The 20,001-nt window shown below is 42.7% G+C and overlaps 1 protein-coding gene across 2 annotated transcripts in view; it reads left to right on the forward strand.

The window, feature by feature from the left end:
• Positions 1 to 20,001, forward strand: part of LOC122791574 (transcriptional enhancer factor TEF-1-like) — a 1,293,239-nt gene that overhangs the window by 318,319 nt on the left and 954,919 nt on the right. For both annotated transcript variants that reach the window (XM_044059336.1, XM_044059337.1), the window contains exon 3: positions 10,518 to 10,776. In XM_044059336.1, the coding sequence (XP_043915271.1) occupies positions 10,575 to 10,776 (202 nt within the window). In that variant the 5' untranslated portion in view covers positions 10,518 to 10,574. The remainder of the gene's footprint in view (positions 1 to 10,517; positions 10,777 to 20,001) is intronic.

A 20,001-nucleotide genomic window follows, 5' to 3' on the forward strand; every position in this document is an offset into this window, starting at 1 on the left:
TTATCAGTTCTCTGCATTGCCCTTTGGCTTATCTACTGCCCAGAGTATTCACAAAAGTTCTGGCTCCAGTTGTAGCTTTTCAGGCTGAAAGGAATACAAATCTATCCTTACTTGGGCGACTGCCTGATTCTGGCTCAAGAAAGGACGAGCTTCTTCAGCATCTGGAATATGTGATAGCAGTGCTAAGATGCCTAGGGTATTCTGTGAGCGAAATAAAGTCCAGTCTAGTACCCTCTCAAGACATGTGCTTTCTGGGTGTGAGACTGAATACAGCAGCCCAGATGGCCTTTTAACCCCGGACAAACAAAAGAGTCTATCCCTTTACTTCCATCAACTATCTCATCAGTCCGTGCTGACTGCAAGGACAGTCCTTCAAGCATTAGGGTTCATGGCATCTTGTATTCTAGTACTTCCCAATGCCAAACTGCATATGAGGAAGCTACAATGGTATCTCAAAAATGTATGGACACAGCACTGCCAGGATCTGGACACTGTCATTCAAATAATACCTTGCATTCAAAAGGAATTTTTGTGGTGGGCTCAGGAATGTCACCTAAACAAGGGACTCTCTGTGACCCGGCCAGAGAGTCAAATTCTGACGACAGATGCCCCAGACATAGCTTGGGGAGCTCATCTGAATGGAAAGTGGATACAAGACAAGTGGCCTGCCAGACTACAGCATCTACATATCAACATGAAGGAGATGTTAGCAGTCCAGTTTGCATTGATGGCTTTCAAGGAGTTACTTCTCCCAGGGCAGGTGTTGATTCTAACAGACAACACAACTGTCATGTGGTATATCAACAAGCAAGGGGAACACATTCTTATCCTCTATGCAGGCAAGCAATGATTTTGTGGGAGACTGCGCTCAGCTTGCAGCTTACTCTTCAGGCAAGGTTTCTGCCAGGAGCACAGAACTCCTTAGCAGATGTGTTAAGCAGGCAAATCATGGATCCCCACAGTGGAAACTGGATCTTCATGTATTTCGACAATTGACAGTGTCATGGGGAACTCCAGACATAGATCTGTTCGCTTCTCCACTAAACCACCAGCTGCCAAAGTTTTGCACGAAAAGGTTTCATCACACAGCTTGGAAAGTGGATGCTCTTTCGTTCAGTTGGGAAAATCTTCATGTGTATGCCTTTCCACCTCTGCCTCTCCTCCCAAAGGTACTCCTAAAGGTCAGACAAGACAAGCCAAGGATGATTTTGATAGCTCCAGATTGGCCTCGGCAACACTGGTACCCATTACTGAGGAATCTGGTCAGGAAGCCTCCATGGCCTTTGCCTTTAATTCCGCACCTTTTGTCTCAGAGGGACGGTCATCTACTCAATGTCAAGCTTCACTCTCTTCATCTAACAGCCTGGCATATTCTGTTTTGAACCACAGCAGGTCTCAGCTTCCTCAACAAGTTTTAAATGTGATTATGGAAGCCAGAAGGCCTAGTACGTAAGGTGTATGCAGAAAAATGGAAGAGATTTTTATTTTGGAGTGCTGCAAAGGATTTGGATGTTTCGGAGCCTAATTTGAGTGTGGCTCTTCAATATCTTACTGAATTATTGGACAAAGGTTTGTCTTTCTCCTCCATTAAGATTCATGCTGCAGCAATTTCAGCTCACTATGATTGTGACCCACCATTATTTTCTCATCCTTTGTTCAAGCAATTTCTTAGAGGGGCAAAGAATATAAGACCCCAATGAGCTCCTACTCCTGCTTGGGACCTCAATTTTGTGTTGGAGAAACTTACTCTACAACCTTTTGAGCCTCTCGGCTACTGCTGAATTGAAATACTTGTCATGGAAGACTGCTTTTTGTTGGCCATTACTTCTGCAAGAAGGGTTTCTGAATTGCAGGCCCTTATGGCGCTTGAGCCTTTTTTGATTTTCCATAAGGATAGGGTGTCATTACGTGCTAATCCTTCCTTTATGCCTAAGGTGGTTTCTAGTGTAGCTTTAAACCAAACTATTCATTGCCTACTTTTATGCAGATCCCCAAAATAGGGGAAAAGATTTTGCACACTTTAGATGTACACAGGCAGTTGCGTTATTATTTAAGCAGGACTAGGGATTTCAGGCAGTCTCAGCAGTTGTTTGTTTCTTTTGCTTTGAGTTCTCAGGGTAAGCCTGTGTCAAAACAAACTATATCTAAGTGGATTGGGTTTTGCATTACATTCTGTTATTCCCATCATGGCAAGGAGATTCCAGCTGGGATTAGGCCTCATTCCACTAGGGCTACTGCCACTTCAACAGCATTTCTAAGGGGTGGCAACTAAGGACATTTTGGAGGCAGCTACTTGGAGTTCAGTGCATACTTTCTCCAAGCATTACCACCTTCCTCTCTATTCTAAATCCAGGGCTGGTTTTGCCACTGCTGTGTTGCAGGGCATTTTGGCTCCTGCTTCATTATAGTTTAGCCATCCTCCCTTACCTCTGCTTTGGGATTCTACCCAAGTGTTAGGACTGCAGCAATGTGGGATGAAGAACATAGTACAGTTTTGTACCTACCATAAATGTAGATGTTCGAAGATCCACATTGCTGCAGTCCACTTACCTTGAAGTCCCTCCTTCCCTCTGTAGTTTGAGGCGGTTGTCTGGGATGGGTTATACATCTGAGGTATATTGTGTTTTTTGTATATATTGTACATACTCTTGGTGTTAGGCTGGTTGATTGTTTAGCTGTTGCCTATGGGTTTGGACCTTTTTCTTTAGGGTCTTCTGACATCTGGGGCAAGAAAAGACTGAGGATATGGCGCCGGTCATGCTTTGATACTGTACCCTGACGTCCTGATGTCAGACAAATGCGCCTTGACCGACGTCAGCCTTATACTTTGGTATTCGGGCCGACTGGGACAGCGGACTACCCAAGTGTTAGGACTGCAGCAATGTGGATCTTCGAACATCTACATTTATGGTAGGTACAAAACTGTACTTTCTGCACACACCTTCAGCAAGCATTACCACTTACCTATTTTTTTCTAAATCCAGAGCTGGATTTGCTACAGCAGTCTTGCAAGGCCTGCTAGCCAGCACTAACTCCTCTTGAATGCCTCCACCCTCCCTCAGCTTTGGGAATCAACCCAAGTGTGATAACTGCAACAGTGAAACATGAAGAACATAGTGCAGTTATGTACACTTACCATAAATGTAAATGTTAGAGTGTGTTCACTGTTGCAGTCCTAGTTTCACTCCCTCCAAGCCCCCTATTTTTCTCTGTCCTTTCTACCTATCCTCTATATGGCCATTTTTTATGGCAGAGGTATTTACTTTTTACTGGTGGTGTTCCCCACCATATACTAGCTTCCTATTTGGGGGGCTCCTGACATCTGGGGCAAGAAAAACTGATGTAATGGCATCGGCTGCCTGTTTATACCCCTGACGACCTGACGTCATGGAAGAAGTGAAAGCATCCGATACAGAAATCCCAACACTCTGGTATTCGGGCCGACTCAGGGCTACCTGCAGGCAGATAACCCAAGTGTTATGACTGCAACAGTGAATACACTCTAACATCTACATTTATGGTAAGTGTACACAACTGTACTTTGCATCCTGTTTGTACTGCTGTAGTCGCGAATGGTGAGGGATACAAAACCTGAAAGTCAGCTGATCAAAGTGTCTTGTCTAGTCCTAGCTAAGGGAAAGCAATGCAGACAAAATTCAGGAATATAATTTAAGACCTTCAGAAAAGATGAAACTAAGGTGCCATCTGTTGAGTTGGTGGTAGCTCAGGTGGATTTAAAAGATCCCTTAGCCCTTATCACAGTAAGAGTTGAGGAGGTTTCTAGTACCCTGGAGAAATTTAACTGTAGACCATATGAATACCATCTTGGATTTGCTGTGAAAAGAGGACCCTTGCTTAGTAGGACCAACTGGGGCAACAAAGTATAAATGTAATAAAATAAAAATCATTTAGACACACAGGTCATTAAGCCTGTCCTTACTGACTGTCACCTGCCTTCTTCTGTTTCCATCTTTTGTCTGTCTCCGTATGGATTTGTAAATACTAGAGATTTCCTTTGCCTCGACATTCCTCCTGAATTCTTCCTTTGTGGTTTCCTTCACCTTCTTTGCTAAGAATATTTCATGCACCCATCACTTTTGCAAATGCTTCAGTGCTTGTAAATTGCTGTAGTGAATCTCTACTTGCCTAAATTGCTGCGAAATGTGCTGCCCCTCTCTACATTGATTAATGTTCCTAGGGTATCAATCTCCACTCCTTCAGGGTTCACATGTTGATGCCTATTTTCATTGTTTTGTAAGCATGTTGTCTCAGGCCTATCATCTCCTTTACCACCTTTAGTTGAATCCTGCCTTTTTCTGTCATTGTTAGCACAGCACATCAGGTATTAATGCTTGTGCAGATATTGAAATTACTCTGATAATCAGTATTGATGGCACTCCCATCTTCACATCTGGGATAAAGAAATAAATCATGTTTGTCAATCATGTAGGCCCACTCTACACAGTCCCTTTTTAGGGGTGATCCAGGAGCTATGTCTGGTTAAGTGACTTGCTCAAAGTCATACAGGAGGCAAATGAGGGCTTATGGAATCAAACCCCTTACCACAGGAACTGTCTCTCATAACTTTAACCTGTGCACCAACTGCCAGATGTATTAAATCACATATAAGTTTAGTAAAGTATACCAATGATGTGATGCTTCTGCAATCCAGTACTACTACTACTACTACTACTACTACTACTACTACTACTACTACTACTACTACTACTACTACTCCTCATCTGATCTTCAAACCAAGTTACAGGACAGTTTCACTCACTTGTGCACCTGCTTCACTATTAACAAGTTGCTGATAACCCCAAGAAAAATAATGCCATCGTCTTTGCCTCAGCCAAGACATTTCCCAATATTCCTCCTAGTCTGTTAACAGATCTTAAGGGGAACAGAATACCTAATGTAACTGAATAAAGGTACCTAGACCTAATAGTTGATGTTACCCTTTCATGTACCACACACACACACACACACACACACACACACACACACACACACACACACACACACAGATTTTGTAAATAATAGTCCTTGCACTGTTAAATGTTAATAAGGTCAGTCCCCTCATTTCATCTGCTGCTCGCAGGGCTACTGCTACAAATATTGTATTAGCAAACCCCCAAATACACCATTGCAATTTCTTAAAAATTCCAAATGGCTTTCAGTGCCTCAGAGGACCACTTTTCTGTCTAATGTGCTAAACATGGTCATTTGCCTCCTTTGAGTGAAACTACCTTTGAGACAACCTGCATGTATTTAGAAGTATACAGGACAAACGTTTCATTGTATTATGCCCTCCATTTAAAACTGCTCTAGGTGAGAGAGCTTTTTCTAGACTGGGACCTGCTACCTGGAAACACTTGCCTACAGACATCAAAAATCTAGAAGCCATTAAAAGGTTCAACAATGCACTTAAAGAACATCTCTTTACTGAATCTACCTGCAGGTGCTACCATGACAATGGTTAGGTAACTTTCCATCCCATATCTTGAATACTGGAATACATTTAATAAACTTTCCTCAGCCTCTTAATGTGACATATGCAAATATTTCACATGTATATAGGAGTGATTGCACTGTATTTTATGCACATCTTAGATTGCACTTGTATACATCTTTTTTTTTTTTTTAATACACTCTGACTGGATCTTTTAATGTTACCCTATCTGCCTTCAGTCTTGGTATGTTTTGAATTTAGCAATGCACTCATTTTGTATATAATATAGTTGACTGAAACACCATGATGTATTTTCTGCTCTTTGAGCTCAGTTCATGGCTCAAAAGGTTCAACAGACCAGTCCACATAGCCAGTGAACAAAAATTAAATTAAGAATTCACATGTGGTGACATAGCTACATGTTTGTTTTAAGCATTTTCTATGTTGGGAGATAAGAGACTAGGCCACTAGATGTTGTAGTATGATGAAGCTTACTGGCTTACCATGTGGAGTCTACTTGACTGTATGTTTTACTGTACTCTCAAGATGCAGGATGCCCCTGATGGCCACAATTCTCCACAGCTTTGTGCCGGGTTTCCAGAGTTCACTATTTAACCATCTGCCACTAAAGAGCCCCTGGAAATGAGAATGTGGTGCATTCATAAAGTAAAGATACTGTCTTCTCTTTGTTGAGTGCCATGCAGTAGGTTAAACAGGCACTTCTAGAAACGTAGAAGCAGCTGTAAGAACTGCATCAGTGAATGGCTTTTTGTATTTTAAAAATGTAGTAGCACAATAACCTTCATATTTTCATTGCCATTGTATTACCAACACATCAAAATAGTGCTTAAATGCATAGGTGTGTACATTACAAAGCCTATACAAGTTTTGCTGATGTGTATTACACACAAAGGGACTTCCCTTGGGCAATTATTTGCTTCTACCATTACTTGAAGCCTTTGTTGAAGCAAGACAAAGACTGGTAGATGATTTGTGAATGTTGCCTTGGAGGTTTTTTATTAAGTTTTAAAGAAGTAAAGCAAAGTCTTAATGAAAATTAGCAAAGATGGTGGAACTGGTAGATGTAAAAATATCCTTCCTTGGACCAATTTTTCATTATTATTGACAGATTGATGTTTTTTGCAGGGCTAGAGCTGGATTCGCTAGTGCCATCCTTCAAGGAATCTTAAATTTGAGAGGCTGAGCTGGGGTCTGTCTTCCTTTACATTTTCTCTTTATTTTTGGGGGTCCATGGCCCAGGTGAGCATCCTTGCCCCCCCCCCTTCTGAGTGACATGTATATGGGACAGAGTAGTGTGTTGGAAGTAGTTCTTTATGGGAAGCTTGATGAATGCCTTTCCTGTAAATGATTAGCTGTTTGTGTCCATGCGATTTGTTTGTGAGACTTTTGAATGTCTGGGCATACAGAAAAACAGGTACTACATTTCTGGGAGGCAATGAAATGCATACTTAATAAGGTTGCAATCAGCCCATGTAATTACAGACCTATCAGTCTTAAAAAGCTTCTCTGCAAAGCCATGGAATGCATTACAACTGACCCCATAAACTATGATTTCAAGAATATGATTAAACTTGATGTCCCAACAGTTTGGCTTTGTGAAGGGTAGATCCTGTCTACTTAATCTGATAAACGTCTTCAAAAGGGATACTAAGGCTGTAGACAGTAACCATGAAGTAACGCATCATGTATTGACCTGCCTTAGGCCTTGGACACCATTCTCCATACTCACATAATTCAGAAGCTAAATGCTTTAAAAATCAATCCATATGTTGTTATATGGGTAGCTAACAATATGAAAGACAGAACCCATATAGTGTGAGTTTCAGGCACCTTATTAGAAAGGATGAATGTAACCAGCAGTATTCCTCAAGGGTTGGTGCTGGGACCTCTGTTTCCTGAGCTTTAATTCTCAGATCTCCAAGCAGAAAGCCAAGATGTTCTTCGTGCTTCACTGTTGCAGTCATTACATTTGGGTAATCTGCTGGCAGGTTGCCCTCAGTCGGCCTGATTAACAAAGTCTTGGGTCTTGGGTCCTGCGTTGGTTGCTGTCCCTTCTTCCATGACGTCAGGTCGTCAGGGGTATAAAACATGCAGCTGACGCCATTACATCAGTCTTTCTTGCTGAGCGGTGCCCGAAGCAGAAGCAGTTCGCAAGTGTCTGCGACTAGAAGTAGACATGCCAGTTTGTTGTTCTGTAATGATGATCGTGTTTCACTGCTGCAGTCCTGACTCTTAGAATTTCCTGCTGTGAAAGCCGCCAGCCGACCCGACTACCAGAGAAAATTTTTTCTGGCTCCCAGGCTGGCGAACACCCTGACGTCAGTATGTTCGGGTATAAAGGTAGCCATCCTGTGTCATATCAGTCTTTTCTTGCCATGGAGCCTGAAGCTCTAATCAAGTGCGTTGGTCAGTCCGCACCAGAGAGAAGTGTTATTGGACAAGATAAGTACCCCGCTGGGGATTTTTTTTTTCTTTCCTTTGCTCATGTCAGATAAAGTCAATAACTGTCTCTGTTGTGGTAAACAGATCACACACAGAGACTTCCATTCCATTTGTGTTACTTGTCTAGGCCCAGACCACGATGTCCCCAGTTGTCGTTTCTGTGCACATTCTAATAGAAGGACTGTTAGGTGTAGGGCTGAATTTCTAGAAAAGTTCCTTAGCCAACAGTCTGTACTTTCATTGTCTATGGCATGTATCAGTCTCTCCGAATCTGAACTTCCTAAGTGCAAGAAAGAAAAGAAACAAAAGCTTAGGTCTTTGGATGACAGTCATTTGCCGCCTGCTTCTCCTTCCAGATTTGTAATTGTTGAGCAAGGTGAGGCGCTTATGCAGCCTCTTTCCTTTTCTCTACCGATGACTTGGACCTCTGTCGTGACCCTTTCGGAGTCTGACATGCCGTTAGTACCTTCCACCTTTGCACAAGCCCTAGACATTGGCTCGTCAGTTGGGTCCAAGACTGCCCTGTAGACCTTGGCTTTTGAGGAGCGTACACCACCTGGAGATCACCTACTAGACCTCGACCCGCTCCAGCTCTGGTGCTAATTCAGCACTCATGAGAGACGGGCATCAGGTCATTGGATGCCCTTAGGCCTAAGACCTTAGCCACTCCAAGGAAAGCTTCTGCATCAAGGCCTTCAGCTAGGCCTTCTGGCTGTACTTCACAGGGGTCCCAGCAGGATTTAATCAAACTAGCCAATGACTTGATTTTCAATGTCAGATCAAGGCAAGTTCCAGGGGCTACTTCCCCTGGGAAAAGGAAAAGAGACTCCCCTCCAGAAATTTACCTAGAGCCCCTTCTTTCTGAGGAAAACACTGACCGTGGGGACTCTGGGTCTGAGGAAGGCTCCTTCTATATGTCATATGAGGACTCTGACTCAGAGGAAGTCCTACCTTCTGCTTCTTCCCCTGAGGATTTCTCCTTTGGAGAGACCCTCCATGCCATGAGACAGCATTTTCAGTAGGAGGCTCAAGACTACCCACAGACAAAGAAGAGAGTGAGGGAGTTCCTCGACTTGCCTGAGCACAAGCCACTGGCTGTTCATGCATTCTGAAAGTAGTGGAGGATGTCTTCCAGGAATTCTCCTAAAAACCTGACTCCCTCCCACCTGCCTCACGTAAACCAGACAGGTTTTACAGGGTCCAGGATTCCTATAAATGCCTGTATAAAAAACCTACTGGTTACCCAGAAGTGATCACTCCAGGACCTAAAGGAGCTAGAGCCAGCTCATCCAGAAATCTGTTTCCCACAGATAGAGAGCTGGTCCTTTGACAGATATGGCAAAAAAGTGTATACATCTGCCACTCTTACCATACGGGTTCTGAACTGCCAATTTCATATGGTTAGGTATCAACAGACTGTCCTTGACCAGCTCAAATAAAAGGTTTCTACTCTTGAAGATTAAAAATCTTTCCAAGGAGTTGTCTGATATCTGTCATTCCAGTGCTCAGGTAGCCAAACATTCCCTTCATTGTGGTTTATTGACATGGAAGCATCTTGCAGAGCTGCTACAACTGAATTTGTTATTAGAAGGCATGCTTGGCTCTGAAAACAAACTCTTTCAGACCATGTTAAGTCTAACCTGTTGGATGTTCCTGTGGACAAAGATGTTCTACTTGGGCCCAAGGCAGAAGAAGTACTTAAGAAGATGGATGATAAGGCAAAGTCAATGCATACAGTAAAATATTTCCTCCAGGTACAACCTCCCAGGTTTAGTAGAAATTTTCCTGCCAAACACTGGTCCTTTCCCTCTCAACCTAGGGGTAGGCAGAGGAAACCCTAAAGGGACAGGCCACTTAGACAGGGCAACAGCTGCAAAGAGGCAGACAATGGACCTTGGAAGCTCCTAGGCATGTTCTGTGTTGTTGTGAGATGTTCATAAACATCTACTTTATCATTTATAATTTTTAAAATTGGGGCAATTTAATGCATCTTATTCTTGTTTTTAAGTATGTACACTGTGTAGGACGTTGAAGTGAAAATAATTTTAGATTTAGGTAAAAGTCAAGAACAGTCACATATTGGACCAGTGCATCTGTGCTCAGATACATTGTGTTTTTTGGGTCCCAGATATTGACTTGTGATCAGTATGACAAGTCTCCTTCCTCTTGTATGTAGGGAGTTTTTTCTCCATTGTCAACAGTGTCTGTGTTTTTTAAAATATGTGTATGCATTCACTGTGGGAATATGGGATACTGCACAAATAGCTTTGAGGATAGGCTAGTAGTGAACGTGACTCCTGTTGTGTGTAACAGTCATACAGTATAAAGACAGCTGTAAGCATCAGGAGTTTACTTTAAAACCTGTAATATGTTAAGCAGGGCTCTAAGTGTAGTTTGTGTACATGCAGGATGCTTATTGACTTGCTCTATTCATATGAGTAGAATTTTAAGAAGTTATATTAAACCATACAAGTGGGACGCAAATTTGTTCTGTCATTTACCTAAACTTACAGATTGTTGTTAAGCTTGAATTTTTTGTTATTGTTATTGTTTGAGTATGTGCAATACTGATCTGTTTTGTAATTTATATGTTGATTTTTAGATTATTTTGGTTGGTTCTCCAAGCCACAGATTGGAGTTTCTCCATAAAAGTGTCAAAATGGATCCCAATGGGTGGAGTGAGGGTGGAAGCCCTGCTGAAAGTCCAGGAGAACTTGGCGACTCAATGGAGAAAAGCTTGGACAATGATGCTGAAGGTGTGTGGAGCCCAGATATCGAGCAGAGCTTTCAGGAAGCCTTAGCCATCTACCCGCCATGTGGGCGTCGGAAGATTATTTTGTCCGATGAAGGGAAAATGTATGGTAAGTGTAGTGCTCTTCTGCCACTCGGGGGTTTTTATTTTTTGTGGTTATAACACCACAAAGAACAGAGGACAGAATGCTGAAATGGTTGTGGTAAAACACTGTAGTAAAAGCTGTGATGCCTTTTCATGAAGAACTGTCAATTTTTTTTTTTTTTTTGTGGCTAGACTTGCAGATGTTAAGTTGGAATCTTTAGATCTAAATGCCATTTGGCATTTTTTCTCTGATCCACGTAGCTGCTGAATATGTGTGCCATTGCACAGTTATAGAATAATAATCTTTTAAAAGAAGGGAGACTGTCAATAGTGGTGTTTATCTGTAGATTCTTTATATTACAGTCATTGGAAGCAGATGAATTGTTTGTGAGTTCAATGTCCTCCACAGAGGTTATTTTTGTGCAAGGATGACTAGGAAATGCAGCTGTACAGAAAATGGGGTTAATTTTGTTATATGAACAATTTTTAAAAGACCATGCTGTTTACTTTAAAGACCATGGGACTGGCACTAGAGCATTTTTTCCTGTACCAAGTATCATGTCTCTTCCAGCTGTGGAAAAAGCTGAGGGTGGAGGTTTCACTGCGGGAAATAAGCAAACTAAAATCTTTGAAGGAGTCAATACTGAGTCACTCCCCTGCCTAACAGAGTGCTTACTATGGAGGATGAACTGTGACAGGATGAGCATGGAGGCAAAGGCAATAAAGGAGAGGAGTAAAACATGGCTAACTGGGCAGTGACAGAGGCATCTGATGGAGATGATTGGATGATGGCAGTGCCTGGGCATCCATTATCTTTTGTTGAAAAGGGGACATATAGTTATGGGCTTCTGCTTGTGTCAAGAGGTCATTAGAGGCAGGATGGGGAAAACTTTGTGTAAACAGGGTTATCCATAGTGGTTTTTATTAGGTGATGTGAGATTTGTAGTAATCTTTGTTATTGGGTTAGGAAAAGAAAGGAGAAGAGGTCTTGGAAAGGTGCAAAAGTAAGAGAATGAAGTGATGTTTATAGGAGACCAAACTGCTGAAGCCTTTGGAGAAGCTGCTAGATGTTGCTTAATGTTTTTGTGAACTGAGAGCCAGTACAGAATTTATTAACCTATTTGCACTCTTGATACAGTACTAAGTGATACAGAGGTGATGGGAATTGTGGATATTTGATGAGAGGAAGGGGCTGCTAAGAATTGATTTTGGTACTCTGGTTTTATCTGACCATGGAGTCAAGCATGCCACTTTGGTGCATAAACAAGCTGAAGGGGAAATGGGAAAACAAAACTGAAGTTGCACCTTGGTGTAACAGTGAAGAAAAACTCAAAGATTGTCATGGTTTTCACTTTAATTTTGGAAGCATTTGGGCCAAAAAGAGGATAGGGAGTTAAGTAAGGAGGTACAGAGTAGAGTGTAAGTACTTCTAAAACTCCATTGAGGTAGACAGAATAATTTTAAAAATCATAGGGCGAAATCAAAATACAAGTAATTTTTGTAAGCATGAAAAATGTGAGATGGAATTGCTCAGCATATTGGAGGTCCAGCTTTAACATGAAAGCGCTTGAAGCAAATTTATCAGCTTTTCAATCAAAACAGGGCACTTTGTTTTTCATGGTGTTTTTTTTTAATGTTTAAACTGTAAACTGCATAGTGAGATGTTAAATGACTGATCAAGAGCATCTGTTTGGAGTCTCTCTTCTGCTTGGCCTTCACTATGGAGGAAGGTGGATCCTGCCTCTGAGTGGTGTAAAATACAGTGGACCTTCTTAAAGACATCAGCTTATAGACCTTGTAAGGGGAAGTCGTCGTAGCAGGTGGTGTTAGCTTCATCAATACAATCAAGGTCTAAGTTATAAGTGGTACTTGTGTCCTCACTTAAAAAATGTTCCATAGCTTACTGGTGCCTAAGAAATTGCCAAGGAATTGTTCATTTACAGAGGTAGTATATCTTTTTGTGCCCGGAATTCTCTTGTCAGATGAAACGTCTGACCTTGCTTAACTTCAAGGAGATTTCCAGTGATGCTTTAGTGTTTTTGCCATGTTACTTTAGTAGATGTCCTCTTCAGATACCATTCTGAATAGCTTAATTAAAAGTAAATAGTATTAATGTGTGGGTTTACTGGAAGAATGCTTAAGTTAAGTAGTTGCTTACCCTTTGACTTTATACTTTTGTTGTTAGATTTCTTTAGTGGCAAGTATGCTTGAATTTATTTAGAATGTATTGCATATGTGTGGTTTACAGGGTTAGGTGTTGCTCTCCTGAGGTGCTGTCCTTTTTATTGAACAACTGAAGAGTACTCGTTTGCCTGTTTTGGAAGTAGTTTGAATACAAGTTTGGCATTGTGTGGATTGATGAAAGTAAAAGAAGTTGCTTCAGTGTACTGACCAGAATTTGACTAGTGCCTGAAGATCGCAACCCTTGATGTTCTTCGTGTTTCACTGTTGCAGTCATAACTGTAGGGTGCTCCTGCCGGCAGGCAGCCCGAGGTCGGCCAGAATCCCAAAGTCTGGGTCCGGCGCCGGCTGTATAAGCTAGTATCCTGACGTCAGTACGCCTTGGTACATAGCCCTCAGCCGACGCCATCTTCTCCAGTCTTTCTTGCCGTGCGGTGGAAAGCAGCTCGCAAAACGTTGGTTGGCGATTTTCGAACAGCATTCTTGGTTGTTGTCGGTCCGAAGTTGTTACTTCTCTTCTCAAAGCTAAGTACCCCGTTGGGGAATCTTTTTCTTGTTCCTCCGATGTCAGAAAAAGTTAATAATTGTATAGCGTGTGGGAAACAAATACCTCATAAAGATTTCCACTCTTACTGTCTACCTTGCTTAGGCCCTGACCACGACGCTTCTTGTTGTCGGTTCTGTGCCAGGTTCAACTCTCGTACTATCAAACGCAGGTACGACTGGGCTTTAAATTATTTTGGAGACGCTTCAATTACAGAATGTCGTTGGATACTACCGGAGTTCAAAAGAAGCTCAAAGATAAAGACAGGCCTCCGAGGTCCAAACAGGACTCGTTGCAGCTGGAGCCAGCGTCCGGTTCGGCTGTCGTCAGTGAGGCGCTTTTGCAGCCCCTGTCGTCCGCCACTTCTGAACCGATGGCCGATACGGACTCCCATGGGGAGCCATCAAGGCCCGCTATTTTAACTGCTGCAGGACCTTCGGACGTCGCTCCTTCAGATGGGTCCGGAACCGCTGTGCAGGTACCGGCTTCTGAGGGGTTTTCAGGCCTACTCACATTACTATTTCAAAGGCAAAGGCAAAGACAAAGACTCCTTCTAAGTCTAAAGTTTCAGCTCAAGCTGCTTCTGAATCCACTCCCAAGACACAACAACAATTATTGAGGATGGCTGAAGACTTGCTTACAATGATTAGGGGTTCTCACCCCCCTCCTGAGAAAAGGCCTCGACAGGATGTTACTCTGGATTCTTCTGACCAGGCCTCTGTCTCTCCTGTTTCTTCCTCTGATCAGGACTATTCCTTCCCCCCTTATGAGGATTCGGATGCTGAGGAATCTTTGCCCTCGGCCTCTCCGCCTGAGGATTTTTCTTTTGGGGAAACCTTGCATGAGATGAGGGAACATTTTCATTGGGAAGGACAGGAATATTCTGCTTCCAAAAGAGGCTTAGAGAATTTCTTCTTCTTCCTCAGCATAGGCCTTTAGCTATCCCTCCTGTTTTGGACATTGTGGATGATGCTTTTTCCTGAGGCTAATTTGAATCCTGACTCCATGCCTCCTGCTCCTTCTAAGCCTGATAGATTTTATAGGGTTCCTGACTCTCATTTATTTCTATTTAAAAATCCTTCTGCAGACCCTGAAACTATTTCTCAGGGTTCTAAGGCTGCTAAGGTTGCTACTTCTAAAAATCCTATTCCCTCTGAGAAGGATTCTCGTGCTTTAGACAGGTGGGGCAAAAAGGTATATACTTCTGCTACCCTTTCTGTAAGGGCATTGGATTGCCAGTTTCATATGTTTAAATACCAGCAATTTCTTTTGTCAGTTTTAAAGCAAAAGCTTGCTTCCGTACCTGCTTGTGCAGAGGATAAGGAACGTCAGGATGTTTTGCATGCTACTGAACAGGTTAACAAGCATAGTTTACATTGTGGTTTTGATGCCTTGGATGCTTCCTGCAGGGCTGCTGCCTCTGGTACTGTGATTAGGAGACATGCCTGGCTTCGTGAACAAAGTTTGCCTGAACAGGTTAAGGCTAAATTATTAGATGCCCCTGTTCAACATGATGTTCTTTTTGGTTCTAAGGCTGAGGAAGTTATTAAAAAGATGGAAGAAAAGGCAAAGTCCATGCAGACTGTAAAAGATTTCTTGCAGGTTCAGCCTCCTAGATTTTCCAGGAATTGGCCCACTAAAAATTGGTCCTTTCCCACGTCTGACAGGCCTCAAAGGGGAAGATATAGACGCTCCAGAGGCCGTGGTCAAGGCCAGACCTCGTACAGATCTAGACAATGGACTGCTTCTTCACCTAGAAGGGGAGAAGACAGATCCCAATCTCAAAGGAAACAGACTCAATGACTCTCTCGGTTGGGCTTCAGGACCTCTTTACCTGGACGCCCCTCTCGGAGGAAAACTGTCTCTTTTTTACAGGAATTGGACTCATATTACCCAGGACAAATGGGTATTGCATGTGATTTTAAAAGGTTACAAGTTCCACTTTCACACTTTGCCAAGGACTCACGGTTGGCCAGATCTGCCAAAACTTCAATGGTCAGAGGCCTTAACTCAAGTGGATGCTCTTCTGGCCATGAGAGCCATAGAGCCTGTTCCACTCTTGGAAATGGGAAAAGGATTTTATTCAAGGCTGTTTCTGGTTCCCAGAAAACAAAACTCTTGGAGACCTATTCTGGACCTTTCTGTGTTAAACACCTTTTGGAAATTCCAAAGTTCAAGATGCTCACTTACAACAGTTACTTCCAATGCTCTCTCAGGACGCCTGGATGGTGACATTGGACTTAAAGGAAGCCTATCTGCATATCCCTATCAGACAAGAACGCAGGAAATTCCTCAGGTTCAAGGCAGGTTCGAGGCACTTTCAATTCTCTGTTCTGCCCTTTGGTTTATCTACTGCGCCCAGAGTCTTCACCAAGTGCCTGGCACCAGTAGTGGCTTACTGCAGATACCCCTATTTGGACGACTGCCTTATTCAGGCAGACAGCAAAGATCTTCTACTTCAACACCTAGACTTCGTTCAACGTCTTCTCCTCTTACTGGGATTCTCAGTGAACATAAAAAAGTCACATTTAATCCCTTCTCAACAAATGGTATTCTTGGGAGCCCTTTAAACACAACCTTACAAAGGGCCTACCTCACTCCAGAAAAACAAACTCAGCTGGCTTCTACTTTCAACACCTTGGCAACTCTATCTCAGCTCACTGCAAGGAAATTCCTGCAGGCTCTGGGCTACATGGCTTCCTGCATTCTGTTGATTCCAAACGCAAGGCTTCACATGAGAAAGCTTCAATGGTATCTGAAAAGTGTATGGTCACAGCATTATCACGATCTGGATATTCTGATTCCTCTGATCCCCTGCCTCCAGAAGGAATTCCTCTGGTGGTCAAGGGCATGCATTTTAAACGAAGGAAAACCTTTTCGTCTCCCTCAACCTACTCAAATCCTAACCACGGACGCCTCGGATTATGCTTGGGGAGCACATTTTCTAGACAATTGCCAGCAAGGAACCTGGACAAAGGACCATCTTCACTGGCACATCAATCTGAAGGAGATGTTGGCAGTTCAAAATGCCCTTTTGGCCTTCAAGCACCTTTTACAACCAGGGCCTCTGCTAATTCACAGACAACACCACGGTCATGTGGTACATCAACAAGCAGGGGGGATCTCATTCTTACCCCCTTTGCAGACTGGCTATGAGTTTATGGGACACGGCTCTAAATTTGAATCTGCATCTCCAGGCTCAATTCATTCCGGGGAAACAAAATCTTTTAGCAGACAGCCTGAGCAGAAACATTTCAGATCCTTACGAATGGATGCTAGACACCAACTTGTTCAAAAGGATTACTGCAGTTTGGGGATGTCCCCAGATAGATCTGTTCGCATCCCATCTCAATCATCAGCTGCCTCGCTTTTGCACCAGGTCCTTCCACAAAACAGCATGGAGAGTGGATGCCCTGTCTTTCAGTTGGAAAAGTCTGTCTGCATATGCCTTCCCTCCTCTTCCTCTACTGCCTCGGGTACTACTGAAGATAAAGCAGGACAAGCCCAAGTTCCTCATCTTGATTGCTCCAAATTGGCCTCGACAGTTTTGGTATCCGACTCTAAAACTCCTGTTCTCGGGGCCTCCTTGGATTCTTCCACTGAACCCTTCGCTTCTGTCCCAGCATCAGGGTCAGTTGCTACATTCCAACCTCAAGACCCTTTGCTTGGCAGCTTGGCTCTTCAAAGGAATTTGATTGCCTCTAGTCTTCCCAAGCAAGTTTTGGATGTTCTTTTGGAAGCTAGATGGCCTAGCACTAGGAAATCTTATGCCTCTAAATGGAAGAGGTTTTCTATTTGGATGCAGGACCGAGGTTCTGATCCTCAGGTTCCTGATCTAATCTCCTCTATTTTGCTTTACCTTTCGGAGCTTTTGTCTAAGGGACTTTCATTTTCTTCCATTAAGATTCATGCTTCTGCTATCTCTGCGCATTTCAGTTCTGATCCTCCTGTTTTTTCACATCCTTTGGTGAAGCAGTTTTGAGGGCTAAGAATTTGCGACCTCCAAGGACCCCTCCGTCCCTGCCTGGGATCTTAATTATGTTTTAGAAAAACTTACTTTGCCTCCTTTTGAGCCTGCTGCATCTTCAGATATTAAGTTTCTATCTTGGAAGACTGTTCTTTTGTTAGCTTTGACCTCTGCCAGAAGGGTCTCAGAGTTGCAAGCTCTTATGGCTGTGGAACCTTACCTTATTTTCCATCAGGACAGAGTATCCTTGAGGACCAATCCTACTTTCATGCCTAAGGTGATTTCAAAGTGGCCTTGAATCAGACAATTCACCTTCCTACTTTCTTTCCAAATCCTCAAAATAAAGGGGAGAGGATTTTGCATTCATTGGATGTGCACAGGCAGTTAAGATTTTACTTGGACAAGACTAAAGATTTCAGAAAGTCTAACCAACTGTTTGTTTCCTTTGCCTCCAGTTCACTTGGAAAACCTATTTCTAAACAAACCATTTCCAAATTGATTGCTTATGGGATCAGATTTTGTTACACTCATCATGGTAAACAGTTTCCTGGAACCATTAGAAGTCATTCTACTAGAGCAGCTGCTACTTCTACAGCTTTTCTCAGAGGAGTACCTACCAAGGATATCTTGGAAGCTGCCACTTGGAGTTCAGTGCATACTTTTTCCAAGCACTACAATCTCCCTTTGTTTTCTAAGTCTAGGGCAGGCTTTGCCTCTGCTGTCTTGCAGGGTATTCTTGCCTCACCTTCTTCTATCTAAAACCTCCTCCCTCTCTACACTGCTTTGGGATTCCACCCTACAGTTATGACTGCAACAGTGAAACACGAAGAACATAGTACAGTTGTGTACACCTACCATAAATGTAGATGTTCGAGTGTCTTCACTGTTGCAGTCGGGGTTTCCCTCCCTCCTATCCCCTCTTTTCCTTTTTGTGGTGTATTTGTGTTTCCTTTGTTGGATTTATTTTTTGATTTATTGGAGGTATTCTGACATCTAGGGCAAGAAAGGCTGGAGAAGATGGCGTCGGCTGAGGGCTATGTACCAAGGCGTACTGACGTCAGGATACTAGCTTATACAGCCGACGCCGGACCCAGACTTTGGGATTCTGGCCGACCTCGGGCTGCCTGCCGGCAGGAGCACCCTACAGTTATGACTGCAACAGTGAAGACACTCGAACATCTACATTTATGGTAGGTGTACACAACTGTACTTTGCTATGACTGCTAAACTGACATTTTTTTTCATGCAGCGTCTTGAGTTAGTCTGATGTTTACAGGTCTCAAAATGTCTACTGTTGGGGTTTACTGCTATTAGATAAAGGAAAGTACTTTGCATAGCATTTGTAGGGCAGTAATTTAGGTTTCCAAGTTACGTGTCAAGGAATGTGTGACTATAATTTGCTGTTATTTTAAATTTGGTAATGGGTTATGTGGGTTTGGTCAGCTGACCCCTTCCAGCTATGACCTGAAGGGATAATGCACCATGCATCATAGAGTAACAAAAATGCGTATCAAAAGAAAATACACACAGAAAACGGTAGCATAGATCAACAGTATTCACAGTATTGCAGGCTATGTGAAAATATGTATAGTATTTACAGGGTGGATTTCTCTTAGCAGAGTGATAGCTACAACCAAGTCTTTATGCCTACAGCAACTTCTCCAGTGTTGTGGAAGCAGTTACAGTCTGCTTCTTCTAGCAGATGTTTCTTCAGTTTGGTCTTGAAGCCATCCAGTGTTATTTGAGAGTATATTTCATTGGGTAGTTGATACCATGTTGCTGACTGAGTTTAGTGACCACCTTTTCCCTTGTGGTAGTGCCAAAGTTTGGTCTCATCAAAGTAATGCCATCATCCTGACCTCCTAAGGATGGTTCTCTTATGTGTAAGTTTGATTGGGGGGGGGGCATTGATCCAGCATGATAATTGTGAACAACTGAGTGCTAAGTAGCTCGGCTAGTAACCACTAACCAGTGAAATCTCTGATTGAAAGAGATCACTGTGGTATGTTTGCTTCTTGGCTAGAAATGGAACAAAAAAGATGTATTAGAGCATGTAATATATAAAATGATGATACTATGTTTCAGCTTGTCTGATATAGCAGTACATTTGGGGAGTAATAACTTGTACATGTTGTAGTTTCAAGAAGCTCTTTCGTTGTACCATGGAAAAAAGAGGACGTTATTGTATGGGTCACTGTTGCAGTAGCCTTCACATTTAAGAGTTATGTAGTAGAAGGTCCAACTTCTTTAACATTCTTCCTCAGAGTTGGTGGATGCCCCACATCTTTGCTATAAATGGGGTGCACATCCCTACAGTCTTTATTTTTTTTTTTACTTGCTGCAGGCTGTAACAGTATTGCTGCATCCATTGCTCTGTCAGCTTAACCTGGCATCCAGAGTGGGCAGATAAGTATCCTGCTATGACCAATCTTTTTGCACTTTGTGTGCATTCTTCTTATGCTTAGGGTACCAGGGGTACTAGATATCAGTGATTACCAAACAAAATAATTGCAGTACCTTTGGAAAGCAAATTCCACACAATGATTTTCACAGTCATT

This window comes from Protopterus annectens, chromosome 17.part0, assembly GCF_019279795.1.
Source record: "Protopterus annectens isolate FY-2018-M chromosome 17.part0, PAN1.0, whole genome shotgun sequence".
In the NCBI taxonomy this organism is placed as follows: Eukaryota; Metazoa; Chordata; order Ceratodontiformes; family Protopteridae; genus Protopterus; species Protopterus annectens.